Source organism: Malaclemys terrapin, chromosome 6, assembly GCF_027887155.1.
Source record: "Malaclemys terrapin pileata isolate rMalTer1 chromosome 6, rMalTer1.hap1, whole genome shotgun sequence".
NCBI lineage: Eukaryota > Metazoa > Chordata > Testudines > Emydidae > Malaclemys > Malaclemys terrapin.
The window spans coordinates 121,769,443-121,788,073 of NC_071510.1; the positions used below are offsets into that span (position 1 = coordinate 121,769,443).

At 42.9% G+C, this 18,631-nt stretch overlaps 1 protein-coding gene across 1 annotated transcript; it reads left to right on the forward strand.

The window, feature by feature from the left end:
• The first annotated feature begins 4,475 nt into the window (after positions 1–4,475).
• Positions 4,476–14,415, forward strand: ATP5F1A (ATP synthase F1 subunit alpha). The gene is made up of 12 exons (XM_054031864.1): positions 4,476–4,623; positions 5,726–5,804; positions 7,256–7,425; positions 9,399–9,572; positions 9,665–9,831; positions 10,009–10,157; positions 11,501–11,652; positions 11,798–12,022; positions 12,153–12,260; positions 12,965–13,109; positions 13,489–13,639; positions 14,187–14,415. Exons 1-12 carry the CDS (start codon positions 4,564–4,566, stop codon positions 14,266–14,268), a joined length of 1,662 nt encoding a protein of 553 aa, XP_053887839.1. The 5' UTR covers positions 4,476–4,563; the 3' UTR covers positions 14,269–14,415.
• Positions 14,416–18,631: the final 4,216 nt, after the last annotated feature.

Below are 18,631 nucleotides of genomic sequence, written 5' to 3' on the forward strand. Positions count from 1 at the left end.
AAGAAGAATGTTGCAGAATTCACAAAAAAACAACATGTCACGTTACAGTACAGTAACCAAGTCCACAGCGGGGCACCTGTCACTGTGATGATGTGGCGACACAGAGTTGTGAAATCTGTCACCATGTCAGGACATGGGTCCTCCGACCCCTCCGACCCCCCCAAAAAAACCTCTGTTGTATCACGATGTATTGATGCTGTCAGGAAACCCATCACCGTGTCCTAGCATGGTGACATGGTGTCCCAAAATCTTGTGATTGTACCATAGTGTCATTGTCAGGAAAACCCATCATCATGTCTTATCCCAGTGGCACAGTGTCAGGAAAACCATCACTGTGTTGTCATGTCATGCTGTGATGATATACTTTTGTTCTGAGATTAGGACATAGTGCAGTTAAAAACTTACCGTGTTAAAAATGTTGTTTAAAATGTTACCATGTAATGCCACTGCCACTTCCACGCAGTCTTAAAAAATAACCACTATGCTGTTATATGTGATGATTTAATTCCATAAAGAAATCATGTTGTGCAAAGATTACAAGAAAAAAGGAACTGTGATATCACTATGTATGCACACAAAGTAGTAAGATTGCTAAAACATGTTATCAGGTCACAATAAAATGGAAGGTTTCAGAGTAAAATGGAACAATGTCTTGAAAAATGTCATCATAATATAGGATTTGGACATCTTGAAGAAAATAGCATCACACCATGATATGATGATGCACATCTCCTCAGTAACACTAGCTGCTATGAACACATCAAACCCATCCTCCTCTCCCTGCACTGCCTTCCCATAGACTATCAAATGAAGTTCAAGGTCTTGCTCCTTCTCTTCAAGATGCTCAATGGCCTGGCTCAGGGTATCTGAAAGATCACGTAAAGTTCTGAGATGAGGACTGTTGTCAGAAACTTTGCTCCTCTGGTACAGAGAAACTTGACAGTGGAAAAGCTCATCTATGCAAGACACAAAGCTTTCTCTGAGGCTTGCCCAAGACTGTGGAATGAATGCCCCTAGCAATTAAAGACCATCATAAACCTCGCCACCTTCTGCTCTAGGTGCAAGGAGCATTTATTTGACCTTGCCTTCCCAACAAATGTATAACAACTTGTATATTTGTTATCAAAAAACATTTCCTAAACAAAACAGTCCACCGCATATACTTCTCCCCCTGAAGGGAGGATGAGACAACAAACCCATCACAGATGTTAGTCATGTGGCTTAATGCACTACTGGAAGGCACTCAGATACTACCTTGGTGGGTACAGTAAAGAACCTGAACAGAATACATTAGAATAGCATGTTTTACAGGTTTGGATATAATTTTATGACGGTAAAAAGATCTTTCACTATGCAGAATCGCCCCAGTAAAATCACGACAATCCCTTTAAAATTCCAGACAGGTGGCCACCCTGGTTTAGTATCATACAGATAGATCATAGGTAGGGCTCCGGGTCTGTAAGTGGTTGTGGAAGTCATGAATTCCGTGACTTTCCATGATCTCTGTGACTTCTCAGCAGTCCCACAGCCAACTGCACCAGTGCTGCTTGGGTGGCCCCAGGCATTTGGCCCTGGGGACCGCCAAAGCCATAGGTGCTGACTTCCCCTCTTTTCTGTGGGTGCTCAACCCTCACCTCTGCCCCCGCCCCCACTCCACCCCTTCCATGAGGCTCCGCCCCTATCCCACCCCTTCTCCACCCCCATTCCAACCCCTTCCCCAAAGTCCCCGTCCCAACTCCGCTCCCTCCCTGCCCCATTCCAACTCCTTCCCCAAATCCCTGCCCCGGCCCTGCCTCTTCCCCTGCTCCTCCACTGAGCGCTCCACGTTCCTGCTCCTCCCCCACTCCTGGAGTGTGAAAACAGCTGTTTGGCAGCAGCCAGGCGGGCGGGAAGCGCTGGGAGGTAGGCGGAGGAGCAGGGACGCAGCATGCCCGGGGGGGAGGGGAGGAGAAGGAGGTGCAGTGGGGGGGGAGGGGAGCTTGGCTGCCGGTGGGTGCCCCCCAAAGCAGCATTTCCCCCCACCCCCAGCTAAGATTTAGTCTGGGGTATATAGTAAAAGTCATTTTTGAATTTTAGTTTATTGCCTGTGACCTGTCCATGACTTTTACTAAAAATACCCATGACTAAATCGTAGCCTTAATCATAGGTACTGAGTAGGATAATAGATAGATAGATAATACTTTGCTTTTCTGTTTAGAAGTCCTAAATCCTACGCTTTCAAAATGCATGAGTCAGGCCACCAAAAAAACCCATGAGATATCTTAAAAATACTGTGATTTAAAAATAATATATTTGGGGGGTTTTGTTTTGTTTTATGGTGTCTGGATCTTTAGGGTATGCCTTTCCAAGCTTTTCTCCGCAAACACAAGGGCTAGAAACTTACATTTTTTAAAAAAATGGCAGTTGAAATAATCATAGGACTCCTGTAATTAGGACTTAAAGAAAAAACACCCAATATTTTGAGATTCACGTTAAAATTGCAAGAGTAGGCATCACAAATCAGATTCTCATGTTGATTCTCAAAGTAGCTTTTGATGTCCTCTATTTCCCCTTTTCAGACTTTAGGAAGATCTTGTAGGTTTTTGCTTTTAGTTTTATTTAACATTTTTGGGTATGGAAAGAAAGTTTTCGCAGCATGCCAGTCTAATCCCTAGGGACTCATTTCATAGCCTAGACCTTCTCAGTTTAAAATGCTGTATCTTTTGCTATCTTCATGCTGGACTTGGCAAATTTCATTGTCAAATAAAAGTGCAGCTGTGTAGCTGGGCCATAGAGAGGCATGATGTAGCTGATATAGATCTGGATCTTTAGTTGCATCTTGTATATTGCCTGGGGTGGCCACTGCTGCATCCCCAGAATATAGGGTGACCAGATGAGATGAAGAAAATATCGGGACACGGGGGGGAGGCAAAAAAAAAAAAAGCCGAGTGCTGCCGGCCTGCTGAGCAAATTAAAAAAAAAGAGTGATCCCGGCGACGCAAAATATCGGGACAAAAATTGCGTCCCGACCAGAGATTGATCGGGACGCGGGACAAACAGCTCAAAATCGGGATGGTCCCAATTTTATTGGGATGTCTGGTCACCCTACCAGAATATCAGGCATTCCAGTACTTCTGGGAACGGCATGAGCCCACACTTGCCAGCTTGACCCTGATCCTGCCAGTGTGACCTTCCACACACTTGACCTCACATGTACTATGCAGGACCCCATTTTGAAGAGCATTTTCTACCACTCCCATGGACATGACCTTGCATGCACAAAGCATGCAAGGTCACAGTGGTGGGAAGCTAAGTGGCGCTAGGGTGACCAGACATCCTGATATTATTAGGACCGTCCTGATATTAGTGGCTTTGTCTTATATATGTAACTGTTTCCCCCCCGCCCCCCAAAAAGTGTCCCGATTTTTCACACTTGCTATCTGGTCACCGAGTGCTCTTCAAAATGCCCCTTGTCCGTGATACCAGACAAAACCACGTCCAGTTTTGTCTCAGTACCAGAAAGGGACAAAACCATGGAAAAAGAGGACTGGTCGGCTTAAAACCAGATGAATGACCTGTCTAAAATTGCAGGTGGTATATGTCTGTGTAAAGACATTTCCACACAATACACAGTGGTTTTGCCATACAATTGTCACATTCCCCATGACAAAGAAGTACCTTCACCTGGTGCAACGGAGGCAGCTTTGATGGCCTAGTTTCTACAGAATTGCCAATGCCAAGCTTTCAAAAATCATTAGGCCCTGAAACATCATGAGATTGACTTAAAATTCAGAAAACTTTTTATTTGCCTCCAGCTTTTAGAATCTTTAGGGTGCTCTACGGGCTTTCAAGCTTTTTTTCCACAACCACAAGGGGCTAGAAACGATATAATGTGTGTGCACGCACACATATATAGTGTGTTTGTGTGTATGTACATACATATATCTAGTCTGTGTGTGCGTGCACATGTGAACGTGTGTATATGTATGGTGTGCTGTGTATATATATATAAATTAAAGCAGAGCTTCTTACAGAATCACATGACTCCAGGATCTGGAGCTTCAAGAAAACCACCAAACACTGGGATATTATTGTGAGAACTAGTGACACTGAGTAACAGTGCGGCATGGCCACTATCATGTTGGCTATGGGACAGGGTGGCAGGGGCCACAAGTTAGCCCTGCCCTCTGCCAGCCTGGACTGGCCCCACCCCTTGGATGCAGCCCTTTGCCTGCCTGGGGGAGGGGCAGCTGCCTCTGCTTCTGATGGGCGGGGCCATTTCAAGGGCAACTGACAATTTTTTTTTTACAATTTCAAACTGTATTTTTTTTTACAGGAAATGCCCTCAAAATGGTGAGAAACCCCCGAAATTGTGAAATGAAAAGTGTCAGATATCCCCCTGGGGGCGGAGGGGCGGCAAGAACTACTTCCGGGTCAGGGCCTGTGCTTGCCCCGCCGCGGCGGGGTGGGGGCGTGACCTTCCCGCAGAAGGGGCGGAGCGGAAGCGGCCATTTTGTGCGGAGTGTGCAAGGCGCCGGCGGCAGCAGCAGGAGACACCACCCGCTCGCCCCTCAGCCCAGCAAGATGCTCTCGGTCCGCGTGGCTGCCGCCCTCGCCCGCGCGCTGCCCCGGCAGGCCGGCCTGGTGAGAACGCGCCGGGCGCGGGGGGAGCCGGGCGCACCCGCCGCTGCCGCCATCTTGGAGTCCGGGCCTGGGGTGACATTGAGAGGGGCCCGCGGGGCTGCTTCCTCCCCCTAGCTGGAGCCGGACCCCCGCCATCGTCCTCCTCTGGCTGGGTGCTGCGGGGGGCTCGGCTCCAGCTAGGGCAGGCCCAGCCCGGGTCCCTGGGGGGGGAGGAGACGGGCTGGGGGGCAAGCGCGGGGCTGAGCTCCGGGCTGGGGTATCCCTGGCACCCTCCTACCCCGGAGCAGGCCACTTGGAAGCCTTGGGATCTCGGTGTGGGGTTGGGGTGGGAGAGCAGGGGTCTCTGAGGCTACTCAGCCCCAGGCAGTGACCCTGGTGAAGGTGAGTGGGGGGCTTTGGTGGCTTCCCAGTCTGATTGGCCTGGCATTTGCTTGTGTTAACTTTGTTTTTTTGGACAGTCCCCTAGCCTTAGTGCTGCTTTCTGTTTTGTGCAGTTCGCCTTTTACCCGAACTCATGTTAATTGATCTCACTTATGAGGGTGAGAACTTCAGGAGGACACTCTCTGCTTAAATGGATTCCTTTTTTTTAAAAACAATCCCAGTTTCTGATAGTGCCCTTTTTAAAATCCTTTTAAAAAAAAAATCAAACCATCTTGTGGCTTAAAAAACATTATAGAAAGTAATTAAACCCAAAGTGCTGTGAGTGGTAATCACCTTGTTTAAAGTACTTCTGGAAGGTGCTCATATGCTACTGTGTTGAGGACAGTATAGAATCTGAATGTAAAATGCATTAAGTAAATTAAAAATAGGAACTCTTTACTAGCTACTTTTAATTATACTAATCTTGGGCCTGATCCTTCAAACTGTGTAGGAGGCCTTCTATTGAAGTTAGTGGGGCTCTGCAGGGGGTATCGCCAGGAAGCAACTTGTGAAATTGAGGAATTAGGTGTTGGGTTTCTCTCTGGAAATTTTGTTCATGCAGATGGCTTTCAAGGTGGTGGTGTCCTTTAAAATATTGTGTTTCTCTTGCATGTTTTTACACAGTCACTAGAAACCGAACATAAATTACTGACTCTTTAAACAAAATGCTTTTTGTTGTTAGGTTTCCAGAAATGCCCTGGGTGCAACATTTGTTGCTACAAGGAACATCCATGCCTCCAAAACTAGTCTTCAAAAAGTTGGTGAGTCCAAAAAAACTTCTGAACATAAGACACATGCTGTTCATGCAAATTTGAATTTGCTAACCAAATGGAAATATTCACAGCAGATAGAAAGATGACCTTGCAAAATAAGTTCAACATTTCAGTTTGTAAATGTCTCCCATCTCCTTGTTTTGTGGAGACTTGTTTATATCAAATGGTCTTTTAGAGGTGTCATAGATATTAATATGTACCTTAGTTATTTTGTTTGAATTACTTGGTCAGTTGTCAATGGTATGCTCAAACTAGAGGGAATGGTATAGTAGTCTTAAGCATCAGATATAGTGTACCTAGACTACCTGGAACTGAAGGTTGAATTTAGCCCTTCTAAAAGAGATAAAGGGAGTACTATGCAGAAGAGCTTTAAAGTCTTAAGCCCCAGGTTCTTGTTGGTTCAGTATTCGTGCTAAAATCATGGCTTTCTCAAGAAGTGCTTGGGTTTGACCCTGTGTCCTTGGCCATAGTTTCCCTGTCCCTCCAGCAGTATGCTTTGTCTGCTTGGCTGTATTTTTCAGTGCTGCTGTATATGACTAGTCAAATGGTTTAAGACCTTTCAGGATGAATGACATTTTATAAAATGTAAATGTCTTAACAGCATGGGCCTAGCTTGTCTGTCCTGCTGGTACAAGCTTTTGACCTTAGTTTGGCAGTGTATCATAACCAAGTTCTAATGGAGTAAGATACGGCTCGTTAGATTAACCATAAATTAAAACAAAGAACTAAGTAGACTAGATTAATCCAGTCTGTTTAGTTCTTTGTTTTAATTTTCCCTTGCTTTGCAATAATGAAAATAAACTGTTCAGTTTCTTCAGTTGTACTTCCATATGCTAATGCAGCACACTACTACAGTCTTTGAGTTGTGCGTTTTAGGAGAATGTTCACTTAAACTATCTGCCTTTTATGGGAACACTTCTCTGGCTTTTTTTTATAAAATCTTGTTTCTGCATTTACAGAATTTTAATATTTACCTAATCTATGTGAATGCTATACTAGTCTAGCCACAGCAGAACTAAGTTTAGATTCTGCATCTGTATTAGACTAGATGCCCCCAAATGGAGTCCCGTAGCATTTTGTCACTACCTATCCAGCTTCTAACCCCTCAATGGGTCCAAATCTAATGCTTTCATCCTTTTTGGAGAATTAAGCGGTTGTCTCTTAATACACTTCAGCAAGCATCACTCCTGAATTCATCATGCTGCCTGACAGAGGCACTGTGCTGTTACGGTAACAGAAAATTCCCATTTAGATATGGGAGCAGATATGGCTACCATTGGCTGTTTCTCCCCAGCAAGCTGTTGTTTTAAAGAACAGTTGTGCCTAAAATCTTGCATTATGCCTGGTTTAACTTGTAGTTTCTTGAATTAACGGTACTAAATTCGTACAACTGCTTTAACAAGGTACTGTTCCAGTTTAAAATTATTTGTTCTTACCAGGCACTGCTGAGGTATCCTCTATTCTTGAGGAACGTATTCTGGGAACTGACACCTCCGTTGAGCTAGAAGAGACTGGGCGTGTGCTGTCAATTGGTGATGGTATTGCCCGTGTATACGGCCTAAGGAATGTTCAAGCAGAAGAAATGGTCGAGTTCTCTTCTGGACTAAAGGTAAACTTGATACAACTAAAACTTTGTTTCAGTCTGAGGGTTTCTATGATGCTAAAAGTATCATTGGAACTTCTCTGAGATTCTGCTTGATAGCATACTATGTTCAGAAGCACTTATCCTCTACTTCGTATGGGAGTGCAGGGAATATTTTGAGTAACATCTGTTGTGGAGACCAGAATTTAAATTGCAATCGGAACAATAACGTTATGGTTTTTAGTGTTGGTATTTAGTCTCCCTTAGATGTATCACTGTCTTGCTTTTTTATTTCTTCACATTTTCAATTACCAGATAAGTCTTAAGATGGAAACTAAACAGAACAGGTGAACTTGTGAGGGTCTGAAGGAGGGGTTTCCCTAGCTTCAGAGAATGTTCTTTAGTTCAGTGAAGGAACTTAAAGTAAAAAATTACCACAGCTGAATACAGTGCACAGTAATTAGCTGGATTCAGGAGTCAACAGTCCAATAGGAGCAAAGCAGTGAGCACCTGTGTGTGCTTGGTTAGTAATTCCTAGTGTCTAGTAATTTCTGAGTGACTTTTGTTTTCTATATGACTTGTCTCCAAAATAATGGGAGGTCCCTTGAACTTGATACTAGAAGCCCATGGCTACTCTGTTTCAGGGAGTGAGGTGGTTCTTTTAATTTTGGCAACCCCCCTTCTCAAAGACTACACTTTCCAGGAAAAGAGTTCATTCAGTATGTGCACCAAAACTTTCTAAAGGGGGTGTTATTTACCCCTTTGAACTGAAGTTTCAGTTGTCATAGTGCTGAAATATTTCCCTCAAGGTAAATTATCAGTACATCTTAGAGCTAACAGTCTGTCACTTTTTTGCTATTCTTAATCCAGAATTGCTTGCTTAAGAACATAAGAATGGTCTGACCCAGCATGACCAATGCTGCATCTAGCCCAGTATCCTGCCTTCCGATTATGGCTGGTGCCAAGGTTTCAGAGTGAATTAATAGAGCAGGGCAATTATCCAATGATGCATCCCCTGTTGTCAAGCTCCAGATTTTGGCAGACAGAGGTTTAGAAGCAGTCAGAACATGGGGTTGCATCCCTGACCCTAATGGCTAATTTCTTTTTTTAAACCCACTTATACTTTTGGCCTTTATAATATTCCTCTTTCCCCCCCCCCCCCCCCCCCCCCCCCCCACCGGAGCTCTACAGGTTGACTGTGCGTTGTGTGAGGAAGCACCTTGATTTTTTTTTTTTTAAAACCTGCTGCCTATTAATTTCACCAGGTGACTTTTGGTTCTTGTGTTATGTGAAAAGGAGTAAATAACACTTGCTTTTTCCATAACATCCATCATTTCATAGACTTTTTTATCATATCCTCCCTTAGTCATCTCTTTTCTAAGCTGAACAGTCCCATTTTCTTTAATCCTTCCTCTTATAGGAGTTGTCCTATATCCTAATCATTTTTGTTGCCCTTCTCTACGTTTTCCAATTCTAATATCTTTTTTAGAGATTGGGTGACAAGAATGGATTTATATAATGGCATTATATTTTCTGTCTTAGTCCTTATCCCTTTCCTAATGGTTCCTAACATTCTGTTAGCGTTATTGACGGCTGCTGCGCATTGAGCAAATGTTTTCAGAGAACTATCTACAATGACTGAGATCTTTCCTCTGTGGTAAGGGCTAACTTAGACCCCATCCATTTTATATGTATAGTTGAGGTGGCTTTCCAATATGCATAACTTTGTATTGTCTTAATGATTTGTCACTTATTTAAAACATGCCTCTAGAGTTCCCTCTCCTCCTAGAAACCGCCTGACTAGAGATGCACAGCCTCAGTCTACCTGCTGTGGCAACTTCATCTATGGAGAACTCAAATGTTTTTAAGCCTCTTATCATTCAAAATACCTTCATTTTTTTTTTTTCTAATTCTCTTAATATCTGGTTAAATTGTTGCAAGAACTAACTGAATTCCTGCCTGCATCATGTTGTTCCATAACGGCATCACCTCTGTTTTAGGGTATGTCCCTGAACTTGGAACCTGACAATGTTGGTGTTGTCGTGTTTGGTAACGACAGACTGATTAAGGAAGGGGACATTGTGAAGAGGACTGGTGCCATTGTGGATGTTCCAGTTGGTGATGAGCTCTTGGGCCGTGTCGTAGATGCGCTGGGTAATGCCATTGATGGAAAGGTAAATGTGGCAAACAAATATTTGTTTGCCTCTTAAATTATATAGTGACACATGCTTTGTGCAGAGCTACAAAACCTTTCTTTGCTTTCAAGGGTCCACTTGGTTCTAAGATACGTAGGAGAGTTGGTCTAAAGGCTCCTGGGATCATTCCCAGAATCTCTGTGCGTGAGCCTATGCAAACTGGCATCAAGGCTGTGGATAGTTTAGTACCCATTGGCCGTGGCCAACGTGAATTGATCATTGGTGACAGACAGACTGGGTAAGTAATCCTTGTCTTCTGAAGCGTACTGTTTAATGTCTAAGCTGCTAAGGAGCTGTTTCTTTATGGAAGAAAAGGTGTGAATATACAAAGTTAATCTGTACATGTGGAGGGAAGAAAACAAAGTAGCTTGGACAAATTAGCCCATCTGAGTTCTCACTTTCTACTACTTTGCAGCAAAACTTCAATTGCTATTGACACAATCATCAACCAAAAACGATTTAATGATGGAACTGATGAGAAAAAGAAACTATACTGTATATATGTCGCAATTGGTCAGAAGAGATCTACTGTTGCTCAGCTGGTGAAGAGGCTTACTGATGCAGGTATAAAGAGTTGGAGAAAACACTGGAATTCTCTAAAGTGACTTTCCAATTCAGCTTTTACACTAATACCATTCCTTCTGTACATTTTAATAATGGGTTAACTGGTTCAACTTGATTAACTGGTGCAAATGTGTTAAATGTCATGGGAGTGCACAAATCTCCCTAAGAGCAAACTCTGCCGAATCTCTGATGCACAAGAAAAGAACCAGCTTGATTTCAGATCCCAAATTGTGTTTTGTGTGTTCTTTGGAAGGTGCTGAGGCAAGCATGGAACCTGACAGTGCTCCTGTCTGGGTAGCTTTTCAGAGTAGAACTACACTATTGATTTTAACTTCTAGCCAGCCCTTCTCTTTGGCAGTAGGCTAGTAACTATACCTGAAAAATGCTGTGAATTGTACACACTTAAGAAAGTAGATACATTTCCTGTGTCTACACTTCATGTGCAGATGAGTTTGCACAAAATAAATGGGGCATTTTAAGAGTAATGATAGCAGGTGAGGCTGAAGGAAAGACCATAATTGTAGTCTCATGGTTAGTAACTACAAATGTTCCAGGTCAAAAAGAAGGTTTTCCTTTGCTTACCTCTATTTTGAATTCAATAGTCTTTCACTGCTATTTGAAAATACCCAACACTGACAATGGAGCTGTATTGCTTTGCTTCATGGGCAAGTGGTGCCAACTTCTGGCAGGGGGAAAAAGGTTGAACTCTGCTGTGATACGTTCTCATGCTAATGTGCTGTAGTCCCATGGAGCAAAGGGCAGTGATATAACTCTGCAGAAGCTGAGAAATTGTTGCCTTGGAGTCACCTGAAGAAGGAGCCTTAAGCTTATGTATATTTAAGCAGATAATGTAATACTATAGCAGCAGCTTCATCTCAATTTAAACTGTAAATGTATCTCCTTAGAGGGAGACCAAAACAATGACTGAATTAGTGACAGACTTCATAGCTATTCTAACGGGTTTGTGTGGGATTTTATTTTCCTCTGTCCAGGGAAAAATAAGTTTTACAAGATGTAGGCCAAAGATTGTTTTGCTTGCTGATCTGTGCATCTTAATTTGAGATTGGTAATTTGACTAAAGATACAGTACATGTGAACATTTATCGGATGCAGTCCTTAAAGAAACCTATCCCGATACAAATTTTTCTGCAGCAAATTCCCTAACTGGGGAGTCAGTAACTGAATTGTCCTTTTTTGTATTTGCCAAACAATTACTGTTCTAGTAATATGATCTCAGCTGTCAATTTTTATATCCAACCGGGGTATGTAATCTAAGAGGAAGAGTCTAAAGGGGTTTTTAAACAAAATAACATTTATCAATAACTGTCTCAAACTCTTTTCAGATGCCATGAAGTACACTATTGTGGTTTCTGCAACAGCGTCAGATGCTGCTCCTCTTCAGTATCTGGCTCCTTATTCTGGTTGCTCCATGGGAGAGTATTTCCGAGACAATGGGAAACATGCTTTGATCATTTATGATGACTTATCGAAACAGGTAAAATGAAATATTCACTATTTCAAGAAACTGACATAGCTTTGGGAACTTAACACTGGAATTTAAACAGACGTACGATGTAGACTTGTCATTAGAAATTAGTTTCTAAAGGCTTTCTAAAGCCTTTTTCTTTATTTTTATACAGGCTGTTGCCTACCGTCAGATGTCTCTGCTGCTGAGACGTCCCCCTGGTCGTGAGGCCTACCCTGGGGATGTGTTCTACCTACACTCTCGTCTCTTGGAGAGAGCAGCCAAAATGAATGACTCCTTTGGAGGTGGCTCCCTGACTGCCCTTCCTGTCATTGAGACTCAGGCTGGTGATGTGTCAGCCTACATTCCAACTAATGTAATCTCCATCACTGATGGACAGGTAGGATTTAAGGATCTATTCCTTGTGTGCTGGTGTAACTGGGCGATCTAATAAGTAATCAACGCTCACTATTAAAGTGCATAAAGTCTGTTAGTATCTCAGTAGAAACTCCAGAAATCTGTCTTCGCAGATCTTTTTGGAAACTGAACTGTTCTACAAAGGCATCCGTCCAGCCATCAATGTTGGGCTGTCTGTTTCCCGCGTGGGTTCTGCTGCCCAGACCAGAGCCATGAAGCAGGTGAGCATAAAAGAACTTAAACGTTACTAGAACGCTTACTGCTTAAAAACAAGGACCTTTAGGTCCTGTCCGATACTCCTTTTCACTTCCTTTTGCTAGCATTTAAGATCATAGCTTGAAAAGTAACTGCACGTTAAAACGGACTTCACTATTTATTTACATAAAGCCAGTTGTAAATAACTGTAAACTCTCAAAGAATAAACCTCAAGAAACGGACCTCAGCATTCTGATTTTGTAAATATTGGTGGAGTTATAGAAATCCCCCTCTCAATTTAGACATGATGAAATCCAATCGAAGTATCCAGACCTGAAGGTATTATCTCTGATCAGACTTGTGGTAATCTGTTTAATCGAAATATGAAGGTGGTTAATGTTAACTTTAGCTTTAATGTAAATTGCACATTTATTCTCCACTGAAGAGTTTACTTCAGGATGCAACACAACTCCACTACCTGAACTTCTGCTTACCTTCTCTCTCTCTCTCTCTCTCTCTCTCTCCTTCTAGATAGCCTGATTTCTTTTCTTCTCATCCTTACACCATTATGGTGCTCTTTATGCTTAAAAGTGAATGTAATACCCATCATATGGACCTGAAATGAGCTCGTGTTGCTCTGATAGCTTTCGAAGGAAAATAAGTTAGAGGATTTTAGCTGCTTGCAAAATGTGGCATATAACCAAACACAATAATTTTTCTTGTATTTTAGGTGGCCGGTACCATGAAGCTGGAATTGGCTCAGTATCGTGAAGTAGCTGCTTTTGCTCAATTTGGATCTGATCTGGATGCGGCTACTCAACAGCTGCTGAATCGTGGTGTGCGTCTGACTGAGCTTCTCAAACAAGGACAGTATTGTGAGTTCCCCGTCTTTATACAACACTTAACTAGCTGGGGAAGAAACAAGTCTGGGTCTATAGCAAGGTCGGACCGGCTGCAGCCAATGTGAAACGCTTCAGTCCTTTCGGGTGACTTCTGGTTCTGATATGGTGTTGCTAGGCCACTAGAACTTTCTGACTACTAATTATCAGGTCAGCTTCTGTGAGTAGAGCTACAGTAACTTGTTCACAACTACTCAGGTTTGTTATGTGCAGAATACACAGAATGCAGTCTTCATTATTTTTGAATCCTCTTCTCACAAATGTGCAGGAGTCCTTGCAGAGCTCACTGTATAACACTGAGCTATGTTCTGAGGCGAGAAATACAGATTGGCTAACACTACACTTTTCTGTGCAGCCCCCATGGCTATTGAGGAACAGGTTGCAGTCATCTATGCTGGTGTAAGAGGTTACTTGGACAAACTGGAGCCCAGCAAAATCACCAAATTTGAGAGTGCTTTCCTAGCCCACATTCTGAGCCAGCAACAGACCCTTCTAGCCACAATCAGGTATGTGTCTTCAGTGTTCCCACTTTTATTTTAAAGGTGATGTATGCGTAAATACTCCAAACATAAAGACTAAGATTCTTATTGGTACGTAACAGGGAAGTCTTGAGCATTGAAATTGGATTTTTAATTGTGTAAGTAGTCACCGTTAAACGTATTAATCCCTTCCTTCTCTATTTGAAGGATAGCCATGGAGGGCACATGGCCTGGTCTTTAAAGCATATCTGAAGCATATTGGATTATCTTGAAGTAAAGGTCACTGGCAACAAACAGAACCTCATTTAACCTAGATACTGAATTTGTGCCAGAAGTGTACTTTCATTCTCACCACAACTGAAGTCTTACTGATGTTTCCACAAAATATTACCTTCAGCAGTATACCTTAACCTTGCATTCCTGTTCACTCATTTGCTAGCCTGCCACTGACCTCCCACTTAAGTTAGCAAGATTCTAGATAGCTGTTTTTTGTTTTGTGTCAAGAGGGAGGGGTTAGGGAATGATCTATTATTGGATCTGAAGTGTGTAATTCATGCCTGTCTTTTTCTAACAGGACTGATGGGAAGATCTCTGAACAAACAGATGCCAAGCTGAAAGAAGTAGTCACAAACTTCCTGGCTACTTTTGAAGCATAAACACTTAACTGTTCTAACATGCCACACTATTGGTCACTGAATTCTAGGGCTCTAACTCCATTCTTCAGAAGTTTTAAAGTATGTGTGACTTGACTGTACAGATATCTCATTGAGAATAAAAGGTTCCATGTAAAAAAGTTCTAGACACTCAGTATAAACTGACACCTTTCTATCCAGGTATTCTAGGTGTGTATACAGAAACTACTAAAGCAACACAAATTTAAAAATATAACTCATAAAACTCCCTAAAACTTTCCCCACTCATTGAAGTGCTGTTTATAATCCTGAAAAGAATGTGGAAAATATCATAAGGCTAAAAATTGTCAATATTTAGATCAAATTTTGCTTAATGTAAATATTTTTCCAGGGATGGCAACGAGAATCTAAAGTCTTAAAAGCTAAACTGGGTCCTTCCTGGCTCACTTATCAATAGAAATAGATTCTGTAGCTGAAATGAGCTCAGATCCATGATGGGCTAGTGGCAGGTGCCCAGATCATAATGACCAGTACTGGAAACCACTTAAATCACACTTTGTCCTATAGCTGTACTGGCTCTGCCGCATAAAGTATCAGCTCGATGCATGTATTTGGAACCTGGTGAAGCATGCATTGAGTTAGGACTGTCTAGGAATCTTGAATATGAAGCTGTCGGTCTCCTGATCATCATCCCACTTTACAATCCTCCCTTCTCCCACCCAGTAACCAAAAGCCTGTATAAATGGAGTTTGTAGCAAGTCATGAACTTGAATTGAGGCTGAGAATTTTATCAGCATCCCTATCTAACACTTTTTGGGACACTTCCTAGAACAAAGGGTTTCTGAATATAGAATATCAGGGTTGGAAGGGACCTCAGGAGGTCATCTAGTCCAACCCCCTGCTCAAAGCAGGACCAACCCCAAAATATGTTCAATTCGCTAATGCAGAAAACTCAAGAGGGTAAAGGACCATTCTAAAACTCATGCATATGAAAGGCCCAGGAACTACTTATCCCCACTAAACACTGAAACACTAATTTCAGTTTGGGGGGGCAGGGTGTTTAGTAATTTTAACTGTCTTACACAAGGGAACTGCGTTTACTGTAAACTTGCGATTTCATAGTTGCTTTCAGCAGTGGCACTAACTGTTTCTACTGCTTGAGGTACAATACACACAGCATGTGCCAGTAGCTGGTTGCAGCTTCAAATCTGTATCATGTAATCTCTTTCTCTTTTGTAAGAGTTGCTGTTTGAATCATGCCAAAACTAACAGCAAGCAGAGGAAGCAACCAGTAATAAGACTGAGATGATCTTAAGGGTGCTGTACCTGTCTTGTTGCACTATATCCACTCGGGAGTTCTGTGGGTAATGAAGAAACATGTCCTCCCACAGGTTCTCTTGCCTTTCCAGCAGAAAAATGCTTCCAGTGGGGAAGCAAAGAGAAGCTGCCCTAATGCTTGCTCACCCCTCCCTGGCAGCATGGGTAAGTCATGTTGGGGGGGGGGGGCGGGAATGCCTAGGCTGCCGAGCAGCTGGGTCTGGGTCAGATCAACCCCCAGAAACTCCCCTAGCTCCAGGAAGCTCTGCACTATGGGTTGGGGTCCAAGGCTCAGCAGAGGGGTTGGGAGTGGGGGAGGGGAGGAGTCCAGGTGCACAGGGGTTGGACAGATGGGGGCAGCAGCTCAGTGGACAGTAACCCCTCCCCCCACTTGTCCCATTACTCCTCAGCCACAAGGGGAGCGGTCACTGTATGGGGAGCTGTTCTCCCCGCCCCCATATCTGCCCAACCCCTGTGCACCTGGGTCCCACCCAGCTGAGCGCCGCCCCACCCCCCCACTGACCCTCTATCCACCCTTACCTGGACTTTGCTGCAGAGTCCCATTCCCCCTGCATCCAGAACCCCTTCACCCCAACAAGCTCCTGTGCATCCAAATCTCCCCTGTTCCCAGACCCCCCACTGACCTGCTTGTACCCATATTATGCCACACAGTATCCTGGTACTCCTGGGGGAATTCTGCACCAAAAAAACTAAACTCTGTATACAATATTTTAAAATTCTGCTTATTTTTATTTTTCAGAACACCACCCTATAAATTGCACCATTTTCAACTATTTTGAAATTACAAAAGTATTTGGAAATGGTGTGATTTATAGGGTGGTCTGACAAAATTTGCAAAAATTTTTAAAATATTGTATGCATAATTCCCTGAGGAGTAAACAACCGTCAACACTTTTCTCCAGGCATTGGTTCTGGATCACTGAGCAGCCTCGAGCTTTAATTTACAGTAGTATTTTAAGTGCCTCAATAGGCAGATAAATTACACTAAGCACCTACAGAAGCAGGTGAGTACGCAAGCTGACTACTGTAAATTCCACTAGAGGTCTGTATACTGAAGTGCTAAATACGTTATGTAAAGCTGCTATGTAACAGCAGTCCAACTCTTACTAATATGTGATTGTGGAGCAAATTGCAGTAGAAGCAATCAGAGTTCCCTCTAACTTTCATCCATGTGCAGAATGAATTATGGCCATAGCAAGGTCATGTGGATGTGTACCACCAGTAGAAACAAACCTAGATCTATATTTAAAAAGTTACTGTAGGGATAATTACTCCAGCTAGGACAGGTTAGGCATTTTAGAACTCACTACTCAGAATTAAATTTAAGCAAAGGAGATATAAAACTTATGAAAGGCATAGACCAGTCAAAAAACTAAATGTACTTTGAAAAGTGTCAAGTAACACCAACAATAATACAAGCTTGTGGTGGCAGGTGACTGTGAAAGACAATGTGTAGCTGAGAGAGATTGTGTGAGAGATTGACATATGCTGCCCGTTTAAGTAGTTTTGCACTCAGCAGTCTGAAGCCTGCTTGTTTAGCCACAGCAACAGATGTCAGCAAGTTCCCTCTCTCCTGAGTCCTGTCATGTCCCATCCCCCTCTCCTGCTCTGTAGAGATGGGGTAGAGCAGTGAAGGGAGGGGGACACTGACATCAATGCCCCCCTTCTCCATTCCCCCCCACACACACTCTGCACAGCAAGCAGGAGGCTCCCGGGAGCAGCTGGCCAGGGGCTCTAAGGCAGAGGGCAGGAGCAGCATGGCAGTGCAGGGAGGGACACCTGAAGTGCAAGGCACTTGGTAGCCTGCTAGGTGGCCGCCTGGCCACGCAGGTTAGTGGGAACTTAGGAAGCAATACTCTATTAATAAAATTGTTACATAAAATTACCACCTGTTTAAAATAGGATGGCTATAACGCACAATGCTCTCAAAGCAGCGTATCAATATGTAACTTTCAGGTATACTCTGCTTTCCTTGCATGTTATAAAAATGTAAGGGTCTGCTACCAGTAACATCTTAGTCCATATTCTTCAAACTCTGGGGGAAAATATAACTGACCTAAAACTCTCAAAAGCAAGTATTTATTAACCATCAGGAATTTAATTTGTGCTGCTGAAATAAATCATCCTACAAAAGAACCCTATTACACTTCAGACAAAACTACAGCCTTTAGCATCTTCATAAATAAAATTAAAAAAAAAAAAAGAGCTCTTAAGTTCCTCATAGTTTGGTGAGTCCAATATTCTCAAGAATTTGCACCATAATATTCAACTGCTTCATCCTTTTGCACCACTGCTAATTCATTGTCAAAGTGCTGTGTGGAGCAATACTCCACTATCTCAGCATGCTGGGATTCATGGCTGAAAGCTCTTAGAAGTGGAAAGATGTGACTATTTATCTTGGTGAAGTAGTAACACAAACTACTAGGATTCTGTAGTCTGTTTTCGCTGTCAACTATCTTGTATGTTAGCATAATATAAATGTTTTGTCTACTGCAGGAAAATGCATTGGGACTGAATGTTCCCTAGGTTCTCACTGCACAGCAAGTGTCAATACCTGCCAGATGTAGCACTTGTCTTCAAAGTGCTTCACAAACATTAATCAATACAATATTCCTGAAAGACAAGTAGGTAATATCCCCTTTTATACAGTGTCTGAGGCTCATCTTAATTGAACAGATTTGCCCCAGTGCTAGGGTTAGGGTGTTCCTAGCTCCCAGATCTGTTCTCAGACTGCCAGACTTTATCCAGTTTCCACATTCTACAGAGACTAGTTGCAGAGCAAGTTGTTAGGGGGCTTATTTCTTCACCCTCTCACTTACTTGGTCCTTCTCGCATGAACAGAGAGCAACAATACCTGAAATCCGAAGGTGCAAACAATTCAATGTTTAGTGGGGAGAACTTCCAGCAAGGATGATTGCAGTTTCCTTCTTCAGTGTACCCCATCCCAGCTCTGACACCAAGAGCCTTGGCTGTGTCCCTGTCATGGTTGCCTGTTGATCTTTTACTCCAAAAATTTCAGTGGAATAGAGCAGACCTCTGTTATACTTTG